The sequence below is a fragment of the Pseudophryne corroboree genome, chromosome 2 (genome assembly GCF_028390025.1).
Source record: "Pseudophryne corroboree isolate aPseCor3 chromosome 2, aPseCor3.hap2, whole genome shotgun sequence".
NCBI lineage: Eukaryota > Metazoa > Chordata > Amphibia > Anura > Myobatrachidae > Pseudophryne > Pseudophryne corroboree.
Genome location: NC_086445.1, coordinates 612,553,052 through 612,578,357, shown reverse-complemented (window position 1 = coordinate 612,578,357; position 25,306 = coordinate 612,553,052). Strand labels below are relative to the sequence as shown.

The following is a 25,306-nucleotide window of genomic DNA, read 5'->3' as shown; positions in this document are numbered from 1 at the left end:
TGGACCATCCATACGGCAGCGTCTGAAACTGATAGTGACAGTTCTGTACCATAAACCTGAGGTACCCTTGGTGAGAAGGGTAAATTGGGACATGAAGGTAAGCATCCTTGATGTCCCGAGACATCATGTAGTCCCCTTCTTCCAGGTTCGCAATCACTGCTCTGAGTGACTCAATCTTGAATTTGAACCTCCGTATGTAAGTGTTCAAGATTTTAGATTCAGAATCGGTCTCACCGAGCCGTCCGGCTTCGGTACCACAACAGTGTGGAATAATACCCCGTTCCCTGTTGCAGGAGGGGTACCTTGATTATGACCTGCTGGGAATACAGCTTGTGAATGGCTTCCAAAACTGCCTCCCTGTCAGAAGGAGACATCGGTAAAGCCGACTTTAGGAAACGGCGAGGGGGAGACGTCTCGAATTCCAATTTGTACCCCTGAGATATCACCTGAAGGATCCAGGGGTCTACTTGCGAGTGAGCCCACTGCGCGCTGAAATTCATTGAGACGGGCCCCCACCGTGCCTGATTCTGCTTGTAAAGCCCCAGCGTCATACTGAGGGCTTGGCAGAGGCGGGAGAGGGCTTCTGTTCCTGGGAACTGGCTGATTTCTGCAGCCTTTTTCCTCTCCCTCTGTCACGGGGCAGAAATGAGGAACCTTTTGCCCGCTTGCCCACGAAAAGACTGCGCCTGATAATACGGCGTCTTCTTATGTGGAGAGGCGACCTGGGGTACAAACGTGGATTTCCCAGCTGTTGCCGTGGCCACCAGGTCTGAAAGACCGACCCCAAATAACTCCTCCCCTTAATAAGGCAATACTTCCAAATGCCGTTTGGAATCCGCATCACCTGACCACTGTCGTGTCCATAACCCTCTACTGGCAGAAATGGACAACGCACTTAGACTTGATGCCAGTCTGCAAATATTCCGCTGTGCATCACGCATATATAGAAATGCATCTTTTAAATGCTCTATAGGCAATAATATACTGTCCCTATCTAGGGTATCAATATTTTCAGTCAGGGAATCAGACCACGCCAACCCAGCACTGCACATCCAGGCTGAGGCGATTGCTGGTCGCAGTATAACACCAGTATGTGTGTAAATACATTTTAGGATACCCTCCTGCTTTCTATCAGCAGGATCCTTAAGGGCGGCCATCTCAGGAGAGGTTAGAGCCCTTGTTCTTACAAGCGTGTGAGCGCTTTATCCACCCTAGGGGGTGTTTCCCAACGCACCCTAACCTCTGGCGGGAAAGGATATAATGCCAATAACATTTTAGAAATTATCAGTTGTTATTGGGGGAAACCCACGCATCATCACACACCTCATTTAATTTCTCAGATTCAGGAAAACTACAGGTAGTTTTTCCTCACCGAACATAATACCCCTTTTTGGTGGTACTCGTATTATCAGAAATGTGTAAAACATTTTTCATTGCCTCAATCATGTAACGTGTGGCCCTACTGGAAGTCACATTTGTCTCTTCACCGTCGACACTGGAGTCAGTATCCGTGTCGGCGTCTATATCTGCCATCTGAGGTAACGGGCGCTTTAGAGCCCCTGACGGCCTATGAGACGTCTGGACAGGCACAAGCTGAGTAGCCGGCTGTCTCATGTCAACCACTGTCTTTTATACAGAGCTGACACTGTCACGTAATTCCTTCCAACAGTTCATCCACTCAGTTGTCGACCCCCTAGGGGGTGACATCACTATTACAGGCAATCTGCTCCATCTCCACATAATTTTTCTCCTCATACATGTCGACACAAACGTACCGACACACAGCACACACACAGGGAATGCTCTGATAGAGGACAGGACCCCACTAGCCCTTTGGGGAGACAGAGGGAGAGTTTGCCAGCACACACCAGAGCGCTATATATATACAGGGATAACCTTATATAAGTGTTTTTCCCCTTATAGCTGCTGTATTTTTAATACTGCGCGTAATTAGTGCCCCCCTCTCTTTTTTAACCCTTTCTGTAGTGTAGTGACTGCAGGGGAGAGCCAGGGAGCTTCCCTCCAACAGAGCTGTGAGGGAAAATGGCGCCAGTGTGCTGAGGAGATAAGGCCGCCGAGAAGGGGGCGGAGCCTATCTCCTGTTTTTCTGTGTATTCTGGCAGGGGTTAAATTCATCCATATAGCCCAGGAGCTATATGTGATGCATTTTTTGCCATCCAAGGTGTTTTTATTGCGTCTCAGGGCGCCCCCCCCCAGCGCCCTGCACCCTCAGTGACCGGAGTGTGAAGTGTGCTGAGAGCAATGGCGCACAGCTGCAGTGCTGTGCGCTACCTTGTTGAAGACAGGACGTCTTCTGCCGCCGATTTTCCGGACCTCTTCTGTCTTCTGGCTCTGTAAGGGGGCCGGCGGCGCGGCTCTGGGACCTATCCATGGCTGGGCCTGTGATCGGTCCCTCTGGAGCTAATGTCCAGTAGCCTAAGAAGCCCAATCCACTCTGCACGCAGGTGAGTTCGCTTCTTCTCCCCTTAGTCCCTCGATGCAGTGAGCCTGTTGCCAGCAGGTCTCACTGAACATAAAAAACCTAAAACTAAACTTTTCACTAAGCAGCTCAGGAGAGCCACCTAGTGTGCACCCTTCTCATTCGGGCACAAAAATCTAACTGAGGCTTGGAGGAGGGTCATGGGGGGAGGAGCCAGTGCACACCAGGTAGTTCTAAAGCTTTACTTTTGTGCCCAGTCTCCTGCGGAGCCGCTATTCCCCATGGTCCTTACGGAGTCCCCAGCATCCACTAGGACGTCAGAGAAAAAAAATTTGAATCCCCCCGATAAATTTGGAGTTTGTACAGTCTCCCAAGTGCTTGTATGGGATTCCTCATATTGCTGCACTACATAATATTGTGAAGCCATATAACAGGACATCTGATTTAAGACACACCTCTACAAGATTTGTGCTAAGACAGGTATTTTATCTTCCAAAACTGACCAGTATTAGTAGCACAAAGCCAACATGAAATGCTCTACTCTGCCACAGTACAATGAGATTGAGTGTGGGCTAGTGTTGTGTTGAGGACATTAGACACATACCAGAAGTTGAAGAGTTCACCTTATTTATATTTTCTGTGTTGCTTTTTTTTTTACATGAATTATTAAAATAATTTTGAACTGACGTATTAACCAGTGAATTGCAGGTCTGTTTATTTCTCGTGCCTGAAAGAGACAATATGAATATTACAAGCTTGCAGAGAAGACATGGCCAGTGGCAAGATGAATTAAAGCTAATGATAACTTCAAAATAAAAGGATGTGGTCACTTTTCCCAACCAGCTTAGCCACCTCCATATTTTACATAATGCATAAAAGGGGGAAAAAAGAAAAAGAAAAAAAAAAAAAAAAAAAAAAAAAATCGAATCTCATAAGGAAATACAGGTTGAGTATCCCATATCCAAATATTCCGAAATACGGACTTTGAGTGAGAGTGAGATAGTGAAACCTTTGTTTTCTGATGGCTCAATGTACATAAACTTTGTTTAATACACAAAGTTATTAAAAATATTGTATTAAATGACCTTCAGGCTGTGTGTATAAGGTGTATGTGAAACATAAATGAATTGTGTGACTGTAGACACACTTTGTTTAATGCACAAAGTTATAAAAAATATTAGCTAAATTGACCTTCAGGCTGTGTGTATAAGGTGTATATGTAACATAAATGCATTCTGTTCTTAGATTTAGGTCCCATTACCATGATCTCATTATGGTATGCAATTATTCCAAAATACGGAAAAATCAGATATCCAAAATACCTCTGGTCCTAAGCATTTTGGATAAGGGATACTCAACCTGTACTGTATCTTTCTCTGACGTCCTAGTGGATGCTGGGTACTCCGTAAGGACCATGGGGAATAGACGGGCTCCGCAGGAGACTGGGCACTCTAAAAGAAAGATTAGGTACTATCTGGTGTGCACTGGCTCCTCCCTCTATGCCCCTCCTCCAGACCTCAGTTAGAATCTGTGCCCGGCTCGAGCTGGTTGCACACTAGGGGCTCTCCTGAGCTTCTAGTAAAGAAAGTATTTGTTAGGTTTTTTATTTTCAGTGAGATCTGCTGGCAACAGACTCACTGCTACGAGGGACTTAGGGGAGAGAAGCGAACCTACATGCTTGCAGCTAGCTTGGGCTTCTAGGCTACTGGACACCATTAGCTCCAGAGGGATCGAACACAGGCCCAGCCTCGGTCGTCCGGTCCCGGAGCCGCGCCGCCGTGCCCCTTGCAGAGCCAGAAGCAAGAAGAACGTCCTGGAAATCAGCGGCTGAAGACTCCGGTCTTCATTAAGGTAGCGCACAGCACTGCAGCTGTGCGCCATTGCTCCCTATGCACACCACATACTCCGGTCACTGATGGGTGCAGGGCGCTGGGGGGGGGGCGCCCTGTGCTGCAATTAGAGTACCTTAAAATGGCAAAAACACACATAATATAGTCTAATAAACTATGTATGTGTAAAAATCCCCTGCCATAATATTAATAAAAGAGCGGGAGAAGTCCGCCGTGAAAGGGGCGGGGCTATCTCCCTCAGCACACTGGCGCCATTTTCTCTTCACAGTTCCGCTGGAAGACAGCTCCCCAGGCTCTCCCCTGCAGTTTCCAGGCTCAAATGGTTAAAAAGAGAGGGGGGGCACTAAATTTAGGCGCAAACTATACATGTTAAGCAGCTATAGGGAAAAATCACTTTCTGTAATAGTGTAAATCCCTAATTATATAGCACTGTGGTGTGTGCTGGCATACTCTCTCTCTGTCTCCCCAAAGGACTTTGTGGGGTCCTGTCCTCAGTCAGAGCATTCCCTGTGTGTGCGGTGTGTCGGCACGGCTGTGTCGACATGTTTGATGAGGAGGCTTATGTGGATGCGGAGCAGGTGCCGATAAATGTGATGTCACCCCCTGCGGGGTCGACACCAGAGTGGATGGATATGCGGAAGGTATTAACCGACAGTGTCAACTCCTTACATAAAAGGCTGGATGACGTAACAGCCGTGGGACAGCCGGCTTCTCAGCCCGTGCCTGCCCAGGCGTCTCAAAAACCATCAGGGGCTCACAAAACGCCCGCTACCTCAGATGGCAGATACAGATGTCGACACGGAGTCTGACTCCAGTGTCGACGAGGATGAGACATATACACAATCCACAAGGGGCATCCGTTGCATGATTACGGCAATGAAAAATGTGTTACACATTTCTGACATTAACCCAGGTACCACTAAAAAGGGTATTATGTTTGGGGAGAAAAAGCAGCCAGTGTTTTTTCCCCCATCAGATGAGTTGAATGAAGTGTGTGTAGAAGCGTGGGGTTCCCCCGATAAGAAACTAGTAATTTCTAAAAAAAATTACTGATGGCGTACCCTTTCCCGACAGAGGATAGGTCACGTTGGGAGATATCTCCTAGGGTGGATAAGGCGCTCACACGCTTGTCAAAAAAGGTGGCACTGCCGTCTCAGGATACGGCCGCCTTGAAGGAGCCTGCTGATAGAAAGCAGGAGGCTATCCTGAAGTCTGTATATACACACACTCAGGTACTATACTAAGACCTGCAATTGCTTCAGCATGGATGTGTAGTGCTGCTGCAGCGTGGTCTGATACCCTGTCAGATAATATTGATACCCTCGACAGGGATACTATTTTGCGAACCATAGAGCATATTAAAGACGTAGTCTTATATATGAGGGATGCACAGAGGGATATTTGCCGGCTGGCATCTAGAATTAATGCAATGTCCATTTCTGCCTGGAGGGTATTATGGACCCGGCAGTGGACAGGTGATGCGGATTCTAAAAGGCACATGGAGGTTTTGCCTTATAAGGGTGAGGAATTGTTTGGGGATGGTCTCTCGGACCTCGTATCCACAGCAACAGCTGGGAAATCGATATTTTTACCTCAGGCTCCCTCACAACCTAAGAAAGCACCGTACTATCAGGTACAGTCCTTTCGGCCTCAGAAAGGCAAGCGGATCAAAGGTGCTTCCTTTTCTGCCCAGAGGCAGGGGGAGAGGGAAAAGCTGCACCAGACAGCCAGTTCCCAGGAACAAAAATCCTCCCCTGCTTCTACTGAGTCCACCGCATGACGCTGGGGCTCCACAGACAGGTGCGGTGGGGGCGCGTCTCCGGAACTTCAGCGACCAGTGGGTTCGCTCACAGGTGGATCTCTGGGTTCTACAAGTGGTATCGCAGGGATACAAGCTGGAATTCGAGGCGTCTCCCCCTCGCCGTTACCTCAAATCAGCCTTGCCAACTACTCCCCAGGACAGGGAGGTAGTACTGGCGGCAATTCACAAGCTGTACCTCCAGCAGGTGATAGTAAAAGTTCCCCTCCTTCAACAGGGACGGGGTTACTATTCCACAATGTTTGTGGTACCGAAACCAGATGGTTCGGTGAGACCCAATCTAAATTTTAAATCCTTGAACACTTATATAAGGAAGTTCGAGTTCAAAATGGAAATCGCTCAGGGCGGTTATTGCAAGCCTGGAAGAGGGGGATTACATGGTATCACTGGACATCATGGATGCTTACCTACATGTCCCCATTTACCCACCTCACCAGGAGTACCTCAAGGTTGTGGTACAGAACTGCCATTACCAATTCCAGACGTTGCCGTTTGGTCTGTCCACGGCACAGAGGGTGTGTTCCAAGGTAATGGCCAAAATGAGGATATTCCATCGAAAGAAGGGAGTTTTAATTATCCCGTACTTGGACGATCTCCTTATAAAGGCGAGGTCCAAGGAGCAGTCGTTGATCGAGTAGCACTATCTCAGGAAGTGCTACAACAGCACGGCTGGATTCTGAATATCCCAAAGTCGCAGTTGGTTCCTACGACGCGTCTGCTGATATTGGGCATGTTTCTGGACACAGAACAGAAGAAGGTGTTTCTCCCGGAGGAGAAGGCCAAGGAGTTGTCATCTCGGGTCAGAGACCTCCTAAAAACCAAAACAGGTGTCGGTGCATCATTGCACGCGAGTCCTGGAAAAGGTGGTAGCTTCTTACGAAGCAATTCCCTTCGGCAGGTTCCATGCAAGGAACTTTCAGTGGGACCTGTTAGACAAGTGAGGATCGCATCTTCAGATGCGTCAGCTGATCACCCTGTCCCCGGGGCCAGGGTGTCTTTGCTGTGGTGGCTGCAGAGTGCTCATCTTCTCGAGGGCCGCAGATTCGGCATTCAGGACTGGGTCCTGGTGACCACGGATGCAAGCCTCCGAGGTTGGGGAGCAGTCACTCAGGGAAGAAATTTCCAAGGACAATGGTCGAGTCAGGAGACTTCCCTACATAAATATTCTGGACCTAAGGGCCAGTTAGAATGCCATAAGGCAAGCAGAACCCCTGCTTCAAAACCAGCCAGTGCTGATTCAGTCAGACAACACCACGGCTGTCGCCCATGTAAACCGACAAGGCGGCACAAGAAGCAGGATGGCGTTGGCAGAAGCCACAAGGATTCTCCGATGGGCGGAGTATCACGTGCTAACACTGTCAGCAGTGTTCATTCCGGGTGTGGAAAACTAGGAAGCAGACTTCCTCAGCAGGCACGACCTCCACCCGGGAGAGTGGGGACTTCATCTAGAAGTTTTCACGCAGATTGTGAACCGTTGGGAACGGCCACAGGTGGACATGATGGCGTCCCGCCTCAACAAAAATCTACAAAAGCATTGCGCCAGGTCAGGAGACCCTCAGGCGATAGCTGTGGACGCACTAGTGACACCGTGGGTGTACCAGTAGGTTTAGGTGTTCCCTCCTCTTCCTCTCATACCCAAGGTACTGAGGATAGTAAGTAAGAGAGGAGTAAGAACTATACTCGTAGTTCCGGATTGGCCAGGAAGAACTTGGTACCCAGAACTACAAGAAATGATCTCGGAGGACCCATGGCCTCTGTGTCTCAGACGGACCTGTTACTGCAGGGGCCCTGTCTGTACCAAGACTTACCGCGGTTGCGTTTGAAGGCTTGGTGGTTGAACGCAGGATCCTAACAGAAAAGGGCGTTCCAGATGAAATGATTCCTACGCTGTTAAAGGCTAGGAAAGACGCTGCCTGAAGTTCAGACGTTGTTAAGGGAGTGCTGCATGTTCAGCCCCTTTTGTGCCTCCAGTGGCACCTTGGGATCTCAACGTAGTGTTGGTTTTCCTAAAATCACATTGTTTGAGCCACTTCAGAACGTGGAGTTGAAGTATCTCACGTGGAAAGTGGTCATATATATTTGGCCTTGGCTTCGGCTAGGCGTGTGTCAGAATTGGCTGCTTTGTCATGTGAAAGCCCTTATCTGATCTTCCATAGGGGCAGGGCAGAATTGAGGATTCGTCCCCAATTTCTCCCTAAGGTGGTATCAGCGTTTCATTTGAACCAACCTTTTGTAGTGCCTGCGGCTACTCGGGACTGGAGGCCTCCAAGTTGCTGGATGTAGTCCGGGCCCTGAAAATTTTAGTTTCCAGGACGGCTAGAGTCAGAAATACTGACTCGCTGTTATCCTGCATGCACCCAACAAACTGGGTGCTCCTGCTTCTAAGCAGACTATTGCTCGCTGGATCTATAGCACGATTCAACTTGCACATTCTGCGGCTGGACTGCCGCATCCTAAATCAGTAAAAGCCCATTCCACGAAGAAGGGGGCTCTTCTTGGGCGGCTGCCCAAGGGGTCTCGGCATTACAACTTTGCCGAGCTGCTACCTGGTCGGGGTCAAACGCGTTTGCAAAATTCTACAAGTTTGATACCCTGGCTGAGGAGGACCTTGAGTTTGCTCATGCGGTGCTGCAGAGTCATCCGCACTCTCCCGCCCGTTTGGGAGCTTTGGTATAATCCCCATGGTCCTTACGGAGTACCCAGCATCCACTGGGACGTCAGAGAAAATAAGAATTTACTCACCGGTAATTCTATTTCTCGTAGTCCGTAGTGGATGCTGGGAGCCCGTCCCAAGTGCGGACTCTCTGCAATACGTGTATATAGTTATTGCTTAACTAAAGGGTTTTGTTATGAGCCATCTGTTCATGAGGCTCATTTGTTGTTCATACTGTTAACTGGGTATAGTTATCACAAGTTGTACGGTGTGATTGGTGTGGCTGGTATGAGTCTTACCCGGGATTCCAAATCCTTTCCTTGTAGTGTCAGCTCTTCCGGGCACAGTTTCCCTAACTGAGGTCTGGAGGAGGGGCATAGAGGGAGGAGCCAGTGCACACCAGATAGTACCTAATCTTTCTTTTAGAGTGCCCAGTCTCCTGCGGAGCCCGTCTATTCCCCATGGTCCTTACGGAGTACCCAGCATCCACTACGGACTACGAGAAATAGAATTACCGGTGAGTAAATTCTTATTTTTTCTCCCTCTGTACATTTGTCAGAAATAAAAGGAGAGAAGATGTCCTTACCTGGTGGTGTAAAGAACGAGTACATGGATGTCTGTTTAGTGCAGAGCGGTGTTATTTTTGTTTGAGTAAAGTCAAACACAGCAGAATCAATACGATGTCTCCTTGAAAGTGGATTAAGCCTGTTAGAAGATGTACAGGGGATCAGTGTCTACAAAGAAAATGGAAGAGAAAGAAGTAACATAATCAGGATTTTAGTAATCTTAGCAACTGTCTTTATAAAGCCAAGCGTTTACATCCTGATGTGCAATAGGAAACTAATCTTTTACATTTCAGCAACACTTTTTAGAGTACATGCCCAAACCAATGGTCAATTTAATATGCACCAGGGCACTACAATAGCCAGTAGCTAGAGGTAGATTGAAAACTAGGGGGAGAGTGGGGTATCCAATTGGGAGCGAGGCTTTGGCCACAAAAAACCTTGTGCCCAATTTTGGATTTCCGCAGGTATGCATACTTTCGGTAACCCAATACAAAAAAAAAAAAAAATACACCCCACACTCACGCACTGCTGCTGAAGGAGAAGGGATCTCAATAGGCTGGAGGAAGAAGACCTTACTTTGGAAGGTGAAGTAATTAAGGACTAATTAAGCTAATTAGATACTTCCAATTGCTTATTTAGTAATGGGGGGAGCGGGGCGAAGGGGTGCCAGAGCTAGTAATGAATTTTACAATTTTAAGAGATGAAGGAAAAAAAAAATAAGATTTTATACCTACCGGTAAATCTTTTTCTCCTAGTCCGCAGAGGATGCTGGGGACTCCGTAAGGACCATGGGGATAGACGGGCTCCGCAGGAGACATGGGCACTAAAAAAGAACTTTAGGTATGGATGTGCACTGGCTCCTCCCTCTATGCCCCTCCTCCAGACCTCAGTTAGAGAAACTGTGCCCAGAGGAGACTAACAGTACGAAGAAAGGATTTTTGTTAATCTAAGGGCAAGATTCACACCAGCCCACACCATCCACACCGTATAACTTGGAATATACGAACCAGTTAACAGTATGAAACAAAGCAGCATCAGCCAGAGACTGATCAAAACTGTAACATAACCCTTATGTAAGCAAAAACTATATACAAGTCTTGCAGATGTAGTCCGCACTGGGACGGGCGCCCAGCATCCTCTACGGACTAAGAGAAAAAGATTTACCGGTAGGTTTAAAATCTTATTTTCTCTTACGTCCTAGAGGATGCTGGGGACTCCATAAGGACCATGGGGATTATACCAAAGCTCCCAAATGGGACGGGAGAGTGCGGATGACTCTGCAGCACTGATTGAGCAAACATGAGGTCCTCCTCAGCCAGGGTATCAAACTTGTAGAACTTTGCAAAGGTGTTTGAACACGACCAAGTAGCAGCTTGGCACAGCTGTAATGCAGAGACCCCTCGGGCAGCCGCCCAAGAAGGGCCCACCTTCCTAGTGGAGTGGGCCTTTATTGATTTTGGTAACGGCAATCCAGCCGTAGAATGGGCCTGCTGAATCGTGTTACAGATCCAGCGAGCAATAGTCTGCTTCGAAGCAGGAGCGCCAACCTTGTCGGCTGCATACAGGACAAACAGTGCCTCTGTTTTTCTAACCCGAGCCGTTCTGGCCACATAAATTTTCAATGCCCTGACCACATCAAGGGACTCGGAATCCTCCAAGTTTCTCGTAGCCACAGGTACCACAATAGGTTGGTTCATATGAAAAGATGAAACCACCTTGGGCAAGAATTGAGGACGAGTCCGCAATTCTGCTCTATCCACATGGAAAACCAGATAGGGGCTTTTGTGAGACAAAGCCGCCAAATCAGACACTCGCCTAGCCGATGCCAAGGCTAACATGACCACTTTCCAAGTGAGACATTTTAATTCCACCGTTCTAAGTGGTTCAAAGCAGTGAGACGTAAGGAACCGCAACACCACGTTAAGGTCCCAGGGTGCCACTGGAGGTACAAAAGGAGGCTGAATATGCAGCACTCCCTTGACAAAAGTCTGTACTTCTGGGAGAGAAGCCAATTCCTTCTGAAAGAAAATGGACAGGGACGAAATCTGAACCTTAATGGAGCCTAAATAAAGGCCCAAATTCACTCCAGTCTGCAGGAAGTGAAGGAAACGGCCCAGATGGAATTCTTCCGGAGGAGCATTCCTGGACTCACACCAAGAAACATACTTCCGCCATATACGGTGATAATGTTCAGCCATCACGTCCTTCCTAGCCTTTATCAGAGTAGGAATGACCTCATCCGGAATGCCCTTTTCCGCTAGGATCCGGCGTTCAACCGCCATGCCGTCAAACGCAGCCGTGGTAAGTCTTGGAACAGACAGGGCCCCTGTTGTAACAGGTCCTGTCTCAGAGGAAGAGGCCACGGATCTTCTGTGAGCATTTCCTGCAGATCCGGATACCAGGCCCTTTGCGGCCAATCTGGAACAATGAGATTTGTCTGTACTCCTCTTCTTCTTATGATTCTCAACACCTTGGGGATGAGAGGAAGAGGAGGAAACACATAGACCGACTGGAACACCCACGGTGTCTCCAGGGCGTCTACTGCCAGCGCCTGCGGGTCTCTTGACCTGGCGCAATACCTCTGCAGTTTCTTGTTGAGGCGGGACGCCATCATGTCTATCTGGGGCAGGCCCCACTGACTTGCAATCTGTGCGAAGACTTCCTGATGAAGTCCCCACTCTCCTGGATGTAGATCGTGTCTGCTGAGGAAGTCTGCTTCCCAGTTTTCCACTCCCGGAATGAACACTGCTGTCAGTGCGCTTACGTGATTTTCCGCCCAGCGAAGAATCTTGGTGGCTTCCGCCATTGCCACTCTGCTCTTTGTTCCGCCTTGGCGGTTTACATGAGCCACTGCGGTTATGTTGTCTGACTGAATCAGAACTGGTAGGTCGCGAAGCAAATTCTCCGCTTGACGAAGGGCGTTGTATATGACCCTCAGCTCCAGGACATTGATGTGAAGACAAGCCTTCTGGCTTGACCAGAGACCTTGGAAATTTCTTCCCTGTGTGACTGCTCCCCAACCTCGGAGGCTCACGTCCGTGGTTACCAGAATCCAGTCCTGAATGCCGAACCTGCAACCCTCTAGAAGGTGAGCACTCTGCTGCCACCACAGGAGAGATACCCTGGCCGACAGGGTGATCATCTGATGAATCTGTAGATGTGACCCGGACCACTTGTCCAGTAGGTCCCATTGGAAAGCCCTCGCATGGAACCTGCCGAAGGGAATGGCCTCGTAAGACGCCACGATCTTTCCCAGGACTCAAGTGCAGTGATGCACGGACACCCTTTTTGGCTTCAATAGGTCCCTGACCAGAGTCATGAGTTCCTGGGCCTTTTCTATCGGAAGATAAACCCTTTTCTGGTCCGTATCCAGAATCATGCCTAAGAAGGCCAAATGAGTCGTAGGAACCAACTGTGACTTCGGGATGTTGAGAATCCAGCCGTCTTGTTGTAACACCTTCAGCGAGAGTGATACGCTGTTCAGTAACTGCTCCCGTGATCTCGCTTTTATCAGGAGATCGTCCAAGTACGGGATAATTTTGATACCCTGCTTGCGCAGGAGCACCATCATTTCCGCCATTACTTTGGTGAAAATCCTCGGGGCCATGGAAAGCCCAAACGGCAACGTCTGAAATTGGTAATGACAATCCTGTACCGCAAATCTCAGGTATGCCTGATGGAGGTGGATATATGGAAACATGAAGGTATGCATCCTTTATGTCCAGGGACACCATATAATCCCCCCTTCCAGGCTGGCGATGACCGCTCTGAGCGATTCCATCTTGAACTTGAACCTTTTTAAGTATAGGTTTAAGGATTTTAAATTTAAAATGGGTCTGACCGTACAGTCCGGTTTCGGGACTACAAACAGGGTTGAGTAATACCCCATCCCTTGTTGAAGCAGGGGAACTTTGACCACCACTTGTTGAAGACACAATTTTTGAATTGCATTTAAAACTATCTCCCTCTCTGGGGGAGAAGCTGGTAGGGCCAACTTGAAAAAGCGGCGAGGAGGCACCTCTTCGAATTCCAGCTTGTAACCCTGGGAAACAATTTCTATTGCCCAGGGATCCACCTGTGAGTGAACCCAGATGTAGCTGAAAAGTCGAAGACGTGCCCCCACTGGGGCGGACTCCCTCAGCGGAGCCCCAGCGTCATGCGGTGGATATTGTAGAGGCCGGGGAGGACTTCTGCTCCTGGGAACTAGCTGTGGTTGGCAGCTTTTCCCCCCTGCCCTTACCTCTGGCAAGAAAGGACGATCCCCGTACTCTCTTGTTTTTATGCGACCGAAAGGACTGCATCTGATAATGTGGCGCTTTCTTAGGCTGTGAGGAAACATAAGGCAAAAAAGTTTATTTACCTGCCGTGGCAACTAGGTCCGAGAGACCTTCCCCCAACAATTCCTCACCCTTGTAAGGTAAAACCTCCATATGCCTCTTCGAGTCGGCATCACCCGTCCATTGTCGGGTCCATAGGACTCGTCTAGCAGAAATCGCCATAGCGTTGACTCTAGAACCCAGTAGGCCAATGTCTCTTTGAGCAGCTCTCATATATAAGACAGCATCTTTAATATGACCCAGGGTCAATAAAATGCTTATCCAGGGTATCAAGTTCCGCCGATAAGGTATCTGTCCACGCTGCTACAAACCCAAGCAGACGCTATCGCCGGTCTGAGTAAGGTACCAGAATGTGTGTAAATGGACTTCAAGGTAGCATCCTGCTTGCGATCAGCAGGATCCCTGAGGGTTGCCGTATCTTGGGATGGCAGCGCTACCTTTTTGGATAAGCGTATCAACGCTTTGTCCACCCTTGGAGAGGATTCCCACTGTATCCTGTCCTTATTCGGGAAAGGATAAGCCATAAGAATCCTTTTGGGAATCTGCAGTTTCTTGTCTGGAGATTACGAAGCCTTTTCAAATAACTCGTTGAGCTCATGAGATGCGGGAAAAGGTTACCTCAGGTGTCTCTTCCTTAAACATGTGCACCCTCGTGTCAGGGACAGAGGGGTCATCTGTGATATGCAGTACATCCTTTATTGCAATAATCATATAGTGAATACTTTTGCCCAATTTTGGCTGTAACTTTGCATCATCGTAGTCGACACTGGAGTCAGTATCCGTGTCGGTATCAGTGTCTACTATTTGGGATAGTGGGCGCTTTTGAGACCCCGAAGGTCCCTGCGACATAGGAGCAGGCAGGGCTTGAATCCCTGGACTCAGCTTTGTCCAACCTTTTGTGCAATAAATTTACATTAGCACTTAAAACATTCCACATATCCAACCAGTCAGGTGTCGGTGTTGCCGACGGAGACACCACACTCATTTGCTCTACCTCCTCCCTAGGAGAGCCTTCTACCTCAGACATGCCAACACACGCGTACCGACACCACACACTCAGGGAATTCTTTTATCTGAAGACAGTTCCCCCACAAGGCCCTTTGGAGAGACAGAGAGAGTATGCCAGTACACACCCAGCGCCAACTTGACCCAGGGAAAAAACAATATATCTTTTACCCAGATAGCGCTATTATATTCATCTGCGCCAAAATATGTGCCCCCCCTTCTTTCAAACCCTCTTTCATCGCGTTCAGCAGCGGAGAGTCCGGGGAGCTTCCTCTCAGCTGTGTGCTGTGGAGAAAATGGCACTGGTGAGTGCTGAGGAACAAGCTCCGCCCCCTCAGCGGCGGGCTTCGGTCCAGCTGAAATCATTCAAAAAACTGGCGGGGGATCTCTTATATACAGTGTAGAGTCTGTATATACTCATTTTAGCTAGATCGGAGGGTCAAATTGCTGCCCAGGGCACCCCCCCCCTGCGCCCCGCACCCTTACCGTGCCTGCCGTGTGTATGTGTGTTGTGTGGGAGCAATGGCGCGCAGCGTTACCTCAGTGAAGATCCGAAGTCTTCTGCTGCCTCTGAAGTCTTCTTTCTTCTGATACTCACCCGGCTTCTATCTTCCGGCTCTGTGAGGACGACGGCGGCGCGGCTCCGGGATGAACGGTGAGGGCGAGACCTGCGTTCCGTTCCCTCTGGAGCTAATGGTGTCCAGTAGCCTAAGAAGCAGAGCCTAGCATTAAAGTAAGTCTGCTTCTCTCCCCTCAGTCCCTCGATGCAGGGAGTCTGTTGCCAGCAGGCTCCCTGAAAATAAAAAAACCTAACAAAATGTCTTTCTTTCAGGAAACTCAGGAGAGCTCCCTATAATGCACCCAGTCTCCTCTGGGCACAGTATCAAACAAACTGAGGTCTGGAGGAGGGGCATAGAGGAAGGAGCCAGTGCACACCCATACCTAAAATTCTTTTTTAGTGCCCATGTCTCCTGCGGAGCCCGTCTATCCCCATGGTCCTTACGGAGTCCCCAGCATCCTCTAGGACGTAAGAGAAAAAACAAAGACATCAGATTGTAAGACATAGGCGTTGTGGCAGGTTACCTAGGTTTGTTTATAGATTTGACAAATGCTTATTGCTATTAACCCATACACAAGAACGTACCCTTAAAGTGGGTACACACTGGACGATATATTCTCTTGAACGGCCGATATATTGCGGCTCCGTCAGCTAGTGTGTACGGGCGATAAGTCTGTGAACTCCGTCGTTCACAGACGTATCGCGTCGGCCCCGCAGCACAGCCGACAACCAATATATCTACCGATATATTGGCGCGTTGGTGTGTGTGTGTGTGTGTGTGTGTGTGTGTGTGTGGTCGGTCACATGCTGCGGCAGCGATTGACAGCTGAACTGGGCGGGGGTGTACACGCCCGCTTAGTTCATGACGTCAGTCCCCGACAGATCGGGCAGTGTGTATGCTCAACACACTGCCCGATCCGTCCATAGATATATCTGCCGATCAATTGATCGGCAGATATATCTACCAGTGTGTACCCACTTAGAGAGAGCAGGCATTCCCAACCTTGGTCCTCAAGGCACACTACAGCCCCATACACACTAGACAAGAAAGTAAAAGATATCGCGCGGACGGGCCATTCTGAGCGATATCTTCTACAATCTCGTCCAGTGTATACACTCAACATGGTTGACAATGCACGCTCCAGCGCATCGTTAACTATACCCTCCCTCGTCGAGGACCTTAGTGTTCACACTAGGCTGTTTTAGCAGGGCGCCTCCCCCTGCCCGATTTTAAGGCAAAATCCCTGCTAAACAGCCTGCCCGCTTCCTGCTCTCCCAGCGTGTATAGATGCCGTGCGCATAGCATCCATTCACGCTACGGGAGAGCGCTTGGGGGAAGCCCAGCACCTTCGTAGGTGCTAAGCACGCCCCCTTTAGTGACGCAGCCAGCCGCTTACGCCCCCTTTAGTGACGCCGCCAGCCGCCCACAATTTGCATAGTCACTCCCCGTTTTCAGACGCGTGCACAAGTGCCCCCACAGACCGGCGCCCTGCCCTCAAAAATTCCTAGGGGGAACACTACGACCTCATTAACAAGGGCCAGCCCCCGGTCCTGCCGTAGGCATCTGCAAGTGTGTATGCTTTTACAGATGCCAGCACCTCACCGGGTCCCCGCCCCAGCCAATATCGCCGGGTACACACAATGGTTAGTGTTTACCTGGCTTAACAGTGCAGGTTTTAGTGGTATACAGGCTTCAGCACAGATGGCCAAATCAAAATAACAGGTATTAAATCACCTGTGCTCAAGCATGGATATTGCTAACACTTGGACTAAGGACAGTGTTCAAATGTAATTTGCGCCGGTAGCCAACAGATGGAGCCCAACAAAGCTATTTAAATTGTAGCTCTGCTCAGGCGCGATCGGCTGCCGGTGCAGTCATTTCTGCTTGCACTAATTGGCATATATAACTCATTATTATCAGAATATAGAAATATACAAAAATCTACTAAAAGGAGTTTAAAATATAAAAAAATAAAATAAAATAAGAATTTACTTACCGATAATTCTATTTCTCGTAGTCCGTAGTGGATGCTGGGAACTCCGTAAGGACCATGGGGAATAGCGGCTCCGCAGGAGACTGGGCACAAAAGTAAAGCTTTAGGACTACCTGGTGTGCACTGGCTCCTCCCCCTATGACCCTCCTCCAAACCTCAGTTAGGATACTGTGCCCGGACGAGCGTACACAATAAGGAAGGATTTATGAATCCCGGGTAAGACTCATACCAGCCACACCAATCACACCGTACAACCTGTGATCTGAACCCAGTTAACAGCATGATAACAGAGGAGCCTCTGGATAGATGGCTCACAACAACAATAACCCGGTTTAGTTAACAATAACTATGTACAAGTATTGCAGACAATCCGCACTTGGGATGGGCGCCCAGCATCCACTACGGACTACGAGAAATAGAATTATCGGTAAGTAAATTCTTATTTTCTCTGACGTCCTAGTGGATGCTGGGAACTCCGTAAGGACCATGGGGATTATACCAAAGCTCCCAAACGGGCGGGAGAGTGCGGATGACTCTGCAGCACCGAATGAGAGAACTCCAGGTCCTCCTCAGCCAGGGTATCAAATTTGTAGAATTTAGCAAACGTATTTGCCCCTGACCAAATAGCTGCTCGGCAAAGTTGTAAAGCCGAGACCCCTCGGGCAGCCGCCCAAGATGAGCCCACCTTCCTTGTGGAATGGGCTTTTACAGATTTTGGCTGTGGCAGGCCTGCCACAGAATGTGCAAGCTGAATTGTATTACAAATCCAACGAGCAATAGTCTGCTTAGAAGCAGGAGCACCCAGCTTGTTGGGTGCATACAGGATAAACAGCGAGTCAGATTTTCTGACTCCAGCCGTCCTGGAAACATATTTTCAGGGCCCTGACTATGTCCATCAACTTGGAGTCCTCCAAGTCACTAGTAGCCGCAGGTACCACAATAGGTTGGTCCAGATGAAACGCTGAAACCACCTTAGGGAGAAAATGAGGACGAGTCCTCAATTCCGCCCTGTCTGAATGGAAGATCAGATAAGGGCTTTTACAGGATAAAGCCGCCAATTCTGACACGCGCCTGGCCTAGGCCAGGGCCAACAGCATGACCACTTTCCATGTGAGATATTTTAACTCCACAGATTCAAGTGGTTCAAACCATTATGACTTTAGGAACCCCAAAACTACATTGAGATCCCAAGGTGCCACTGGAGGCACAAAAGGAGGCTGTATATGCAGTACCCCTTTTACAAACGTCTGAACTTCAGGAACTGAAGCTAGTTCTTTCTGGAAGAAAATTGACAGGGCCGAAATTTGAACCTTAATGGACCCCAATTTTAGGCCCATAGACACTCCTGTTTGCAGGAAATGTAGGAATCGACCTAGTTGAAATTCCTCCATCGGGGCCTTACTGGCCTCGCACCACGCAACATATTTTCGCCTAATGCGGTGATAATGCTTTGCGGTTACATCCTTCCTGGCTTTGATCAGGGTAGGGATGACTTCATCCGGAATGCCTTTTTCCTTCAGGATCCGGCGTTCAACCGCCCTGCCGTCAAACGCAGCCGCGGTAAGTCTTGGAATAGATAGGGTCCTTGATGGAGCAGGTCCCTTCTTAGAGGTAGAGGCCACGGGTTCTCCGTGAGCATCTCTTGAAGTTCCGGGTACCAAGTCCTTCTTGGCCAATCCGGAGCCACGAGTATAGTTCTTACTCCCCTCCGTCTTATAATTCTCAATACTTTTGGTAAGAGAGGAAGAGGGAACCCATACACTGACTGGTACACCCACGGTGTTACCAGAGCGTCCACAGCTATTGCCTGAGGGTCCCTTGACCTGGCGCAATACCTGTCCAATTATTTGTTTAGGCGGGACGCCATCATGTCCACCTTTGGTTTTTCCCAACGGTTTACAATCATGTGGAAGACTTCTGCTGAGGAAGTCTGTTTCCCAGTTGTCCACTCCCGGAATGAACACTGCTGACAATGCTATCACATGATTTTCCGCCCAGCGAAAAATCCTTGCAGCTTCTCTACGTGGGCGACTGCCGTGATGTTGTCCGACTGGATCAGCACCGGATGACCTTGAAGTAGAGGTCTTGCTTGGCTTAGGGCATTGTAAATGGCCCTTAGCTCCAAGATATTTATGTGAAGTGATGTCTCCAGGCTTGACCACAAGCCCTGGAAATTTCTTCCCTGTGTGACTGCTCCCCAGCCTCGCAGGCTGGCATCCGTGGTCACCAGGACCCAGTCCTGAATGCCGAATCTGCGCCCTCTAGAAGATGAGCACTCTGCAACCACCACAGGAGAGACACCCTTGTCTTTGGTGACAGGGTTATCCGCTGATGCATCTGAAGATGCGATCCGGACCACTTTTCCAGCAGGTCCCACTGGAAAGTTCTTGCGTGGAATCTGCCGAATGGAATTGCTTCGTAGGAAGCCACCATTTTTCCCAGGACCCTTGTGCACTGCTGCACTGACACTTGGCCTGGTTTTAGGAGGTTTCTGACTAGTTCGGATAACTCCCTGGCTTTCTCCTCCTGGAGAAACACCTTTTTCTGGACTGTGTCCAGGATCATCCTTAGGAATAGAAGACGTGTCGTCGGGATCAGCTGCGATTTTGGAATATTAAGAATCCAACCGTGCTGCTGCAACACTACTTGAGATAGTGCTACCCCGACTACCAACCGTTCCCTGGATCTTGCCCTTATCCGAAGATCGTCCAAGTAAGGGATAATTAAAACTCCCTTCCTTCGAAGGAGTATCATCATTTCGGCCATTACTTTGGTAAAGACCCGGGGTGCTGTGGACAAACCAAACGGCAGCGTCTGAAACTGATAGTGACAGTTCTGTACCACAAACCTGAGGTACCCTTGGTGAGAAGGGGAAATTGGGACATGGAGATAAGCATCCTTGATGTCCAGAGACACCATATAATCCCCTTCTTCCAGGTTTGCCATCACCGCTCTGAGTGACTCCATCTTGAATTTGAACCTTTGTATGTAAGTGTTCAAGGATTTCAGATTTAAATTAGGTCTCACCGAGCCGTCCGGCTTCGGTACCACAAACAGCGTGGAATAATACCCATTTTCCTGTTGTAGGAGGGGTACCTTGATTATCACCTGCTGGGAATACAGCTTGTGAATGGCTTCCCATACCGCCTCCCTGTCGGAGGGAGACGTCGGTAAAGCAGACTTTAGGAAAACGGCGAAGGGGAGAGGGGAGACGTCTCGAATTCCAATTTGTACCCCTGAGATACCACCTGAAGGATCCAGGGGTCCCCTGTGAGTGAGCCCACTGCACGCTGAAATTTTTGAGACGGGCCCCCACCGTGCCTGAGTCCGCTTGTAAAGCCCCAGCGTCATGCTGAGGACTTGGCAGAAAACGGGAGAGGGCTTCTGTTCCTGGGAACTGGCTGTTTGCTGCAGCCTTTTTCCTCTCCCTCTGCCACGGGGCAGAAATGAGGAGCCTTTGGGCCCCATAAGGGCAAGCGGGCAAAAGGACTGCGCCTGATAATACGGCGTCTTCTTATGTTGAGAGGCTACCTGGGGTAAAAATGTGGATTTTCCAGCCGTTGCCGTGGCCACCAGGTCTGTTAGACCTACCCCAAATAACTCCTCCCTTTTATAAGGCGATACTTCCATATGCCTTTTGGAATCAGCATCACCTGACCACTGTCGCGTCCATAACCCTCTTCTGGCAGAAATGGACAGCGCACTTACTCTTGATGCCAGTCGGCAAATATCTCTCTGTGCATCACGCATATATAGAAATGCATCTTTTAAATGCTCTATAGTCAGTAATATACTGTCCCTATCTAGGGTATCAATATTGTCAGTCAGGGAATCCGACCAAGCCACCCCAGCACTGCACATCCAGGCTGAGGCGATTGCTGGTCGCAGTATCACACCCGTGTGAGTGTATATACATTTTAGGATATTTTACTGCTTTCTGTCAGCAGGTTCCTTAAGGGCGGCCGTATCCGGGGACGGTAGTGCCACCTGTTTAGACAAGCGTGTGAGCGCTTTATTCACCCTAGGGGGTGTTTCCCAACGTGCCCTATCCTCTGGCGGGAAGGGGTATGATGCTAATAACTTTTTAGGAATTAACAGTTTTTATCGGGGGAAACCCACGCATCATCACACACTTCATTTAATTCCTCAGATGCAGGAAAAACTACAGGCAGTTTTTTCTCACCCAACATAATACCCTTTTTAGTGGTACTGGTATTATCAGAAATGTGTAAAAACATTTTCCATAGCCTCAATCATGTAACGTGTGGCCCTACTGGAAGTCACATTCGTCTCTTAATCGTCGACACTGGAGTCAGTATCCGTGTCGGCGTCTGTATCTGCCATCTGCGGTAACGGGCGTTTTAGAGCCCCTGATGGCTTTTGAGACACCTGGACAGGCACAGGCTGAGTCGCCGGCTGTCTCATGTCATCAATCTTTTGTAAAGAGCTGACTCACAATTCCTTCCATAAGCTCATCCACTCAGATGTCGACTCCCTAGGGGGTGACATCTCTGTTCCAGGCAATTGCTCCGCCTCCACCTCATACATGTCGGCACAACGCACCGACACACAGGGAATGCTCTGATAGAGGACAGGACCCCACTAGCCCTTTGGGGAGACAGAGGGAGAGTATGCCAGCACACACCAGAGCGAGATAGATAGAGATAGATAGGATAGATACACATACATACATACAGGGATAACCTTATATAAGTGTTTTTCCCCTTATAGCTGCTGTATTGTTATACTGCGCCTAATTAGTGCCCCCCTCTCTTTTTTAACCCCTTTCTGTAGTGTAGTAACTGCAGGGGAGAGCCAGGGAGCTTCCCTCCAACGGAGCTGTGAGAGAAAATGGCGCCAGTGTGCTGAGGAGATAGGCTCCGCCCCCTTTCTCGGCGGCCTTTTCTCCCGTTTTTCTGTGGAATCTGGCAGGGGTTAAAATTCATCCATATAGCCCTGGGGGCTATATGTGATGTATTTTCGCCAGCTGCTGCTCAGGGCGCCCCCCCCTAGCGCCCTGCACCCTTAGTGACCGAAGTGTGAAGTGTGCTGAGGAGCAATGGCGCACAGCTGCAGTGCTGTGCGCTACCTTGGTGAAGACAGGATGTCTTCTGCCGCCGATTTTCCGGACCTCTTCTTGCTTCTGGCTCTGTAAGGGGGCCGGCGGCGCGGCTCTGGGACCGAGCTCCGAGGCTGGGCCTGTGTTCGGTCCCTCTGGAGCCAATGGTGTCCAGTAGCCTAAGAAGCCCAATCCACTCTGCACGCAGGTGAGTTCGTTTCTTCTCCCCTTAGTCCCTCGATGCAGTGAGCCTGTTGCCAGCAGGTCTCACTGAAAATAAAAAACCTAAAACTAAACTTTCACTAAGAAGCTCAGGAGAGCCCCTAGTGTGCACCCTTCTCGGCCGGGCACAAAAATCTGAGGCTTGGAGGAGGGTCATATGGGGAGGAGCCAGTGCACACCAGGTAGTCCTAAAGCTTTACTTTTGTGCCCAGTCTCCTGCGGAGCCGCTATTCCCCATGGTCCTTACGGAGTTCCCAGCATCCACTAGGACGTCAGAGAAATATATGATATAGAGAGATATAGATATATACACACACACACACATATACACTTATTGCAGATTATGCTTCGGGTGATATGTGGGTGCTGGAGCCGTGAAGACACATGGGATCGGGAACTTATCCCCTATCCCATATGTTTTTGCGCGATTGCGGGCCCGGTTTTGCCCGTTGAAAACGGACCCTAATTGGATACAGTGATAATGACCATTGGTCATTAGTCACGATATCCATCCATTTTCACCCGCCATAAACGAATCGGATATACTTGGATACCCCCCATAGTCTGTAAAATGGCAGTTAGGAGTTGATTGACTAGTACTTTATAGTTTTGATACATCTCCCCCACATCCAGTTGTAGATCACCTTCTTGAGAGCCAACAAGAAAATCTTGACATCTGTTAAAACCTATAAACTTTCCAATAAATCTGATAAAGTTGTAATAATCTGCTATGGCATAGGTCAGTGGTTCTCAGAGTACTTAGGTTGATCAGCATCCTTACACGATTTCCCCCACAGTTCTCTGGCAGCTCCTGAAGTACAATATGGTTAGGTCCGAAAAGTACTTAAATGATCTACTGTATCATAGACCTGTAAATCACCACTACTCAGATCACCTAATCTTATGTGCCGCACATAAGATCAGAGGATCCAGTATACGACCCACGGGACCGCACATCAGATCATCATTAATGAAATGCAAACAAATTTGCACTTGAACTAACGAATAAAAAAATAAATAAATTATATATCTAATTATTCCACTTGCGAATCTGTGAAGAGACCTGGAAAACGATAACTGTTTGGTGCCTTCAGGAGTGAATTTGAGAACCTGAAATCAATGTGCACCACAGGAAAGTGTGGGGCACGGGGAAGGTCCAATATACAAACATATTGTTAAAGTTAAAACAGCAAAACGTGATTGTTTAAGAAAAACACTACCACTTGTTTTTTTTCTTAATAAAAATAAAATCAAAATCCATTTTTAAAAGTAGCATGATCACAGGGATACATACAATACCAGACAGCGGCATCACATCTGCCGGAATCTCAACAGAGTCCGCCTGCCACAGGTTCTATTCCAACTCATACCATCCGACAAGAGGGTTAGGAGGAGATACTTTCCATGCATTTTGTCACTCCTCAAGGGGTAGCCTGACACAGCTCAGTTTATTCAGTTGGATAGAGGCTTTTGACTAGGAAGATCCCTCTCATGCAAATATGCCTCCATAGGTTTAAAGTGGTTCAATGGGCCCATCCATGGTACATACAGCACGATACATATAGGTCAGATCATAGTCCCCATTAATAACAACAGGGCCTGCGATCCGCAGCGCTAATGTGCCTCTACAGCAAACACCTGTGAAATATCCTGCATTAGACCATTCAGTGATACATAAACTCGTTTCCGCATCATTTTGTGAAAAACTGGCAGAATACATAGCGGCCCCTTCATCTACCTGCTGCGATCTCCTCTTCAGCTCTGCCGTGTCCAGCCACACGCCGCACTGCTCAGCATGTTGCGGGTGCTGCGGGGACCGGGCCCGTCTGCTGCTCCTGATCTTCATCTGTATACACAGACACAGCGCCCGCACACACCGACCTGTACCTACTACACTGGTATATTATTGTCTGCAGCACCAGTGCACTCACATACATTCTAATCTCCCGCCGAGTCCTCGCACATAGCTGTCCTGCACACTGCCTGCACTGTGTCATATACAATAGCTGCCTATGATGCTGCCTGATGCGGCTTCTTTACCCATACCCTGGCTGTTACTGTAATGATAATAGTGGGCATTTCTGTGTCTGTGGTGGAGCAAGCGGCACTAATATGCAGTTGGTGTAGATCATGCGCAGCTGTTGGTATGCCCAGCGCCCTAGCTACTGTCGGGCGCCCAAAGCAGCAGGCGCTAAACCAGACAAGCGGTAGCTGAATTAGTTATGGTGACAGCTGCGGGCTTTTGTTAGTTACAGTACACCATACAGTGCGGGCGTGCAGCATACTGATCCAGTTAAGTTATACACATTTATTATTAACATCATGCACAATTTTTAGATGGAGAATAAAGCTAGCCTTCTAGAGATTAGAAACGTTTTTAGTTGCCAATAGCAAACAGCTTGTAAATTTTATGTATCATTTATAGAATGCACTTTACAAGCTGCACAAGTTTACTGGTTGCTATGGGCAATTCACTCTCAGAAGACAATACATCCCCCCCCCCCCTTAATTCGTTTTTAAAATTAATATTTCAAGTTAAACTTTGCATCTAGAATGAGTACAATCCTAGTTATGAGAAGTTAGTATGTCGTTCTTAAAATGGGCACACACTAGCCAATGGGGGTCATTCCGAGTTGATCGCTAGCTGCCGTTGTTCGCAGCACAGCAATCAGGCTAAAAATTGGCATTTATGCGTATGCACCGCAATGCGCACACGCGACGTACGGGTACAAAGAGCATCGTGGTTTTGCACAGGTTATAGCGAAGCTTTCAGTCGCACGGCCGAACACAGGAAGATTGACA

At 48.7% G+C, this 25,306-nt stretch overlaps 1 protein-coding gene across 2 annotated transcripts in view; it reads right to left on the bottom strand.

Moving 5' to 3' along the window:
* The window catches only part of AUNIP (aurora kinase A and ninein interacting protein), a 34,328-nt gene extending 9,677 nt beyond the window's left edge, over positions 1-24,651 (bottom strand). The window contains exons 1-3 of one of the 2 annotated variants that reach the window (XM_063954777.1): positions 24,243-24,634; positions 9,349-9,496; positions 3,045-3,167 (exon numbers count right to left, since the gene is read on the bottom strand). In XM_063954777.1, the coding sequence (XP_063810847.1) occupies positions 3,045-3,167; positions 9,349-9,496; positions 24,243-24,350 (379 nt within the window). In that variant the 5' untranslated portion in view covers positions 24,351-24,634. Of the gene's footprint in view, positions 1-3,044; positions 3,168-9,348; positions 9,497-24,242 lie in introns of both variants that reach the window. The other variant, XM_063954778.1, reaches the window with a different exon arrangement.
* Between the last annotated feature and the right edge of the window lie 655 nt (positions 24,652-25,306).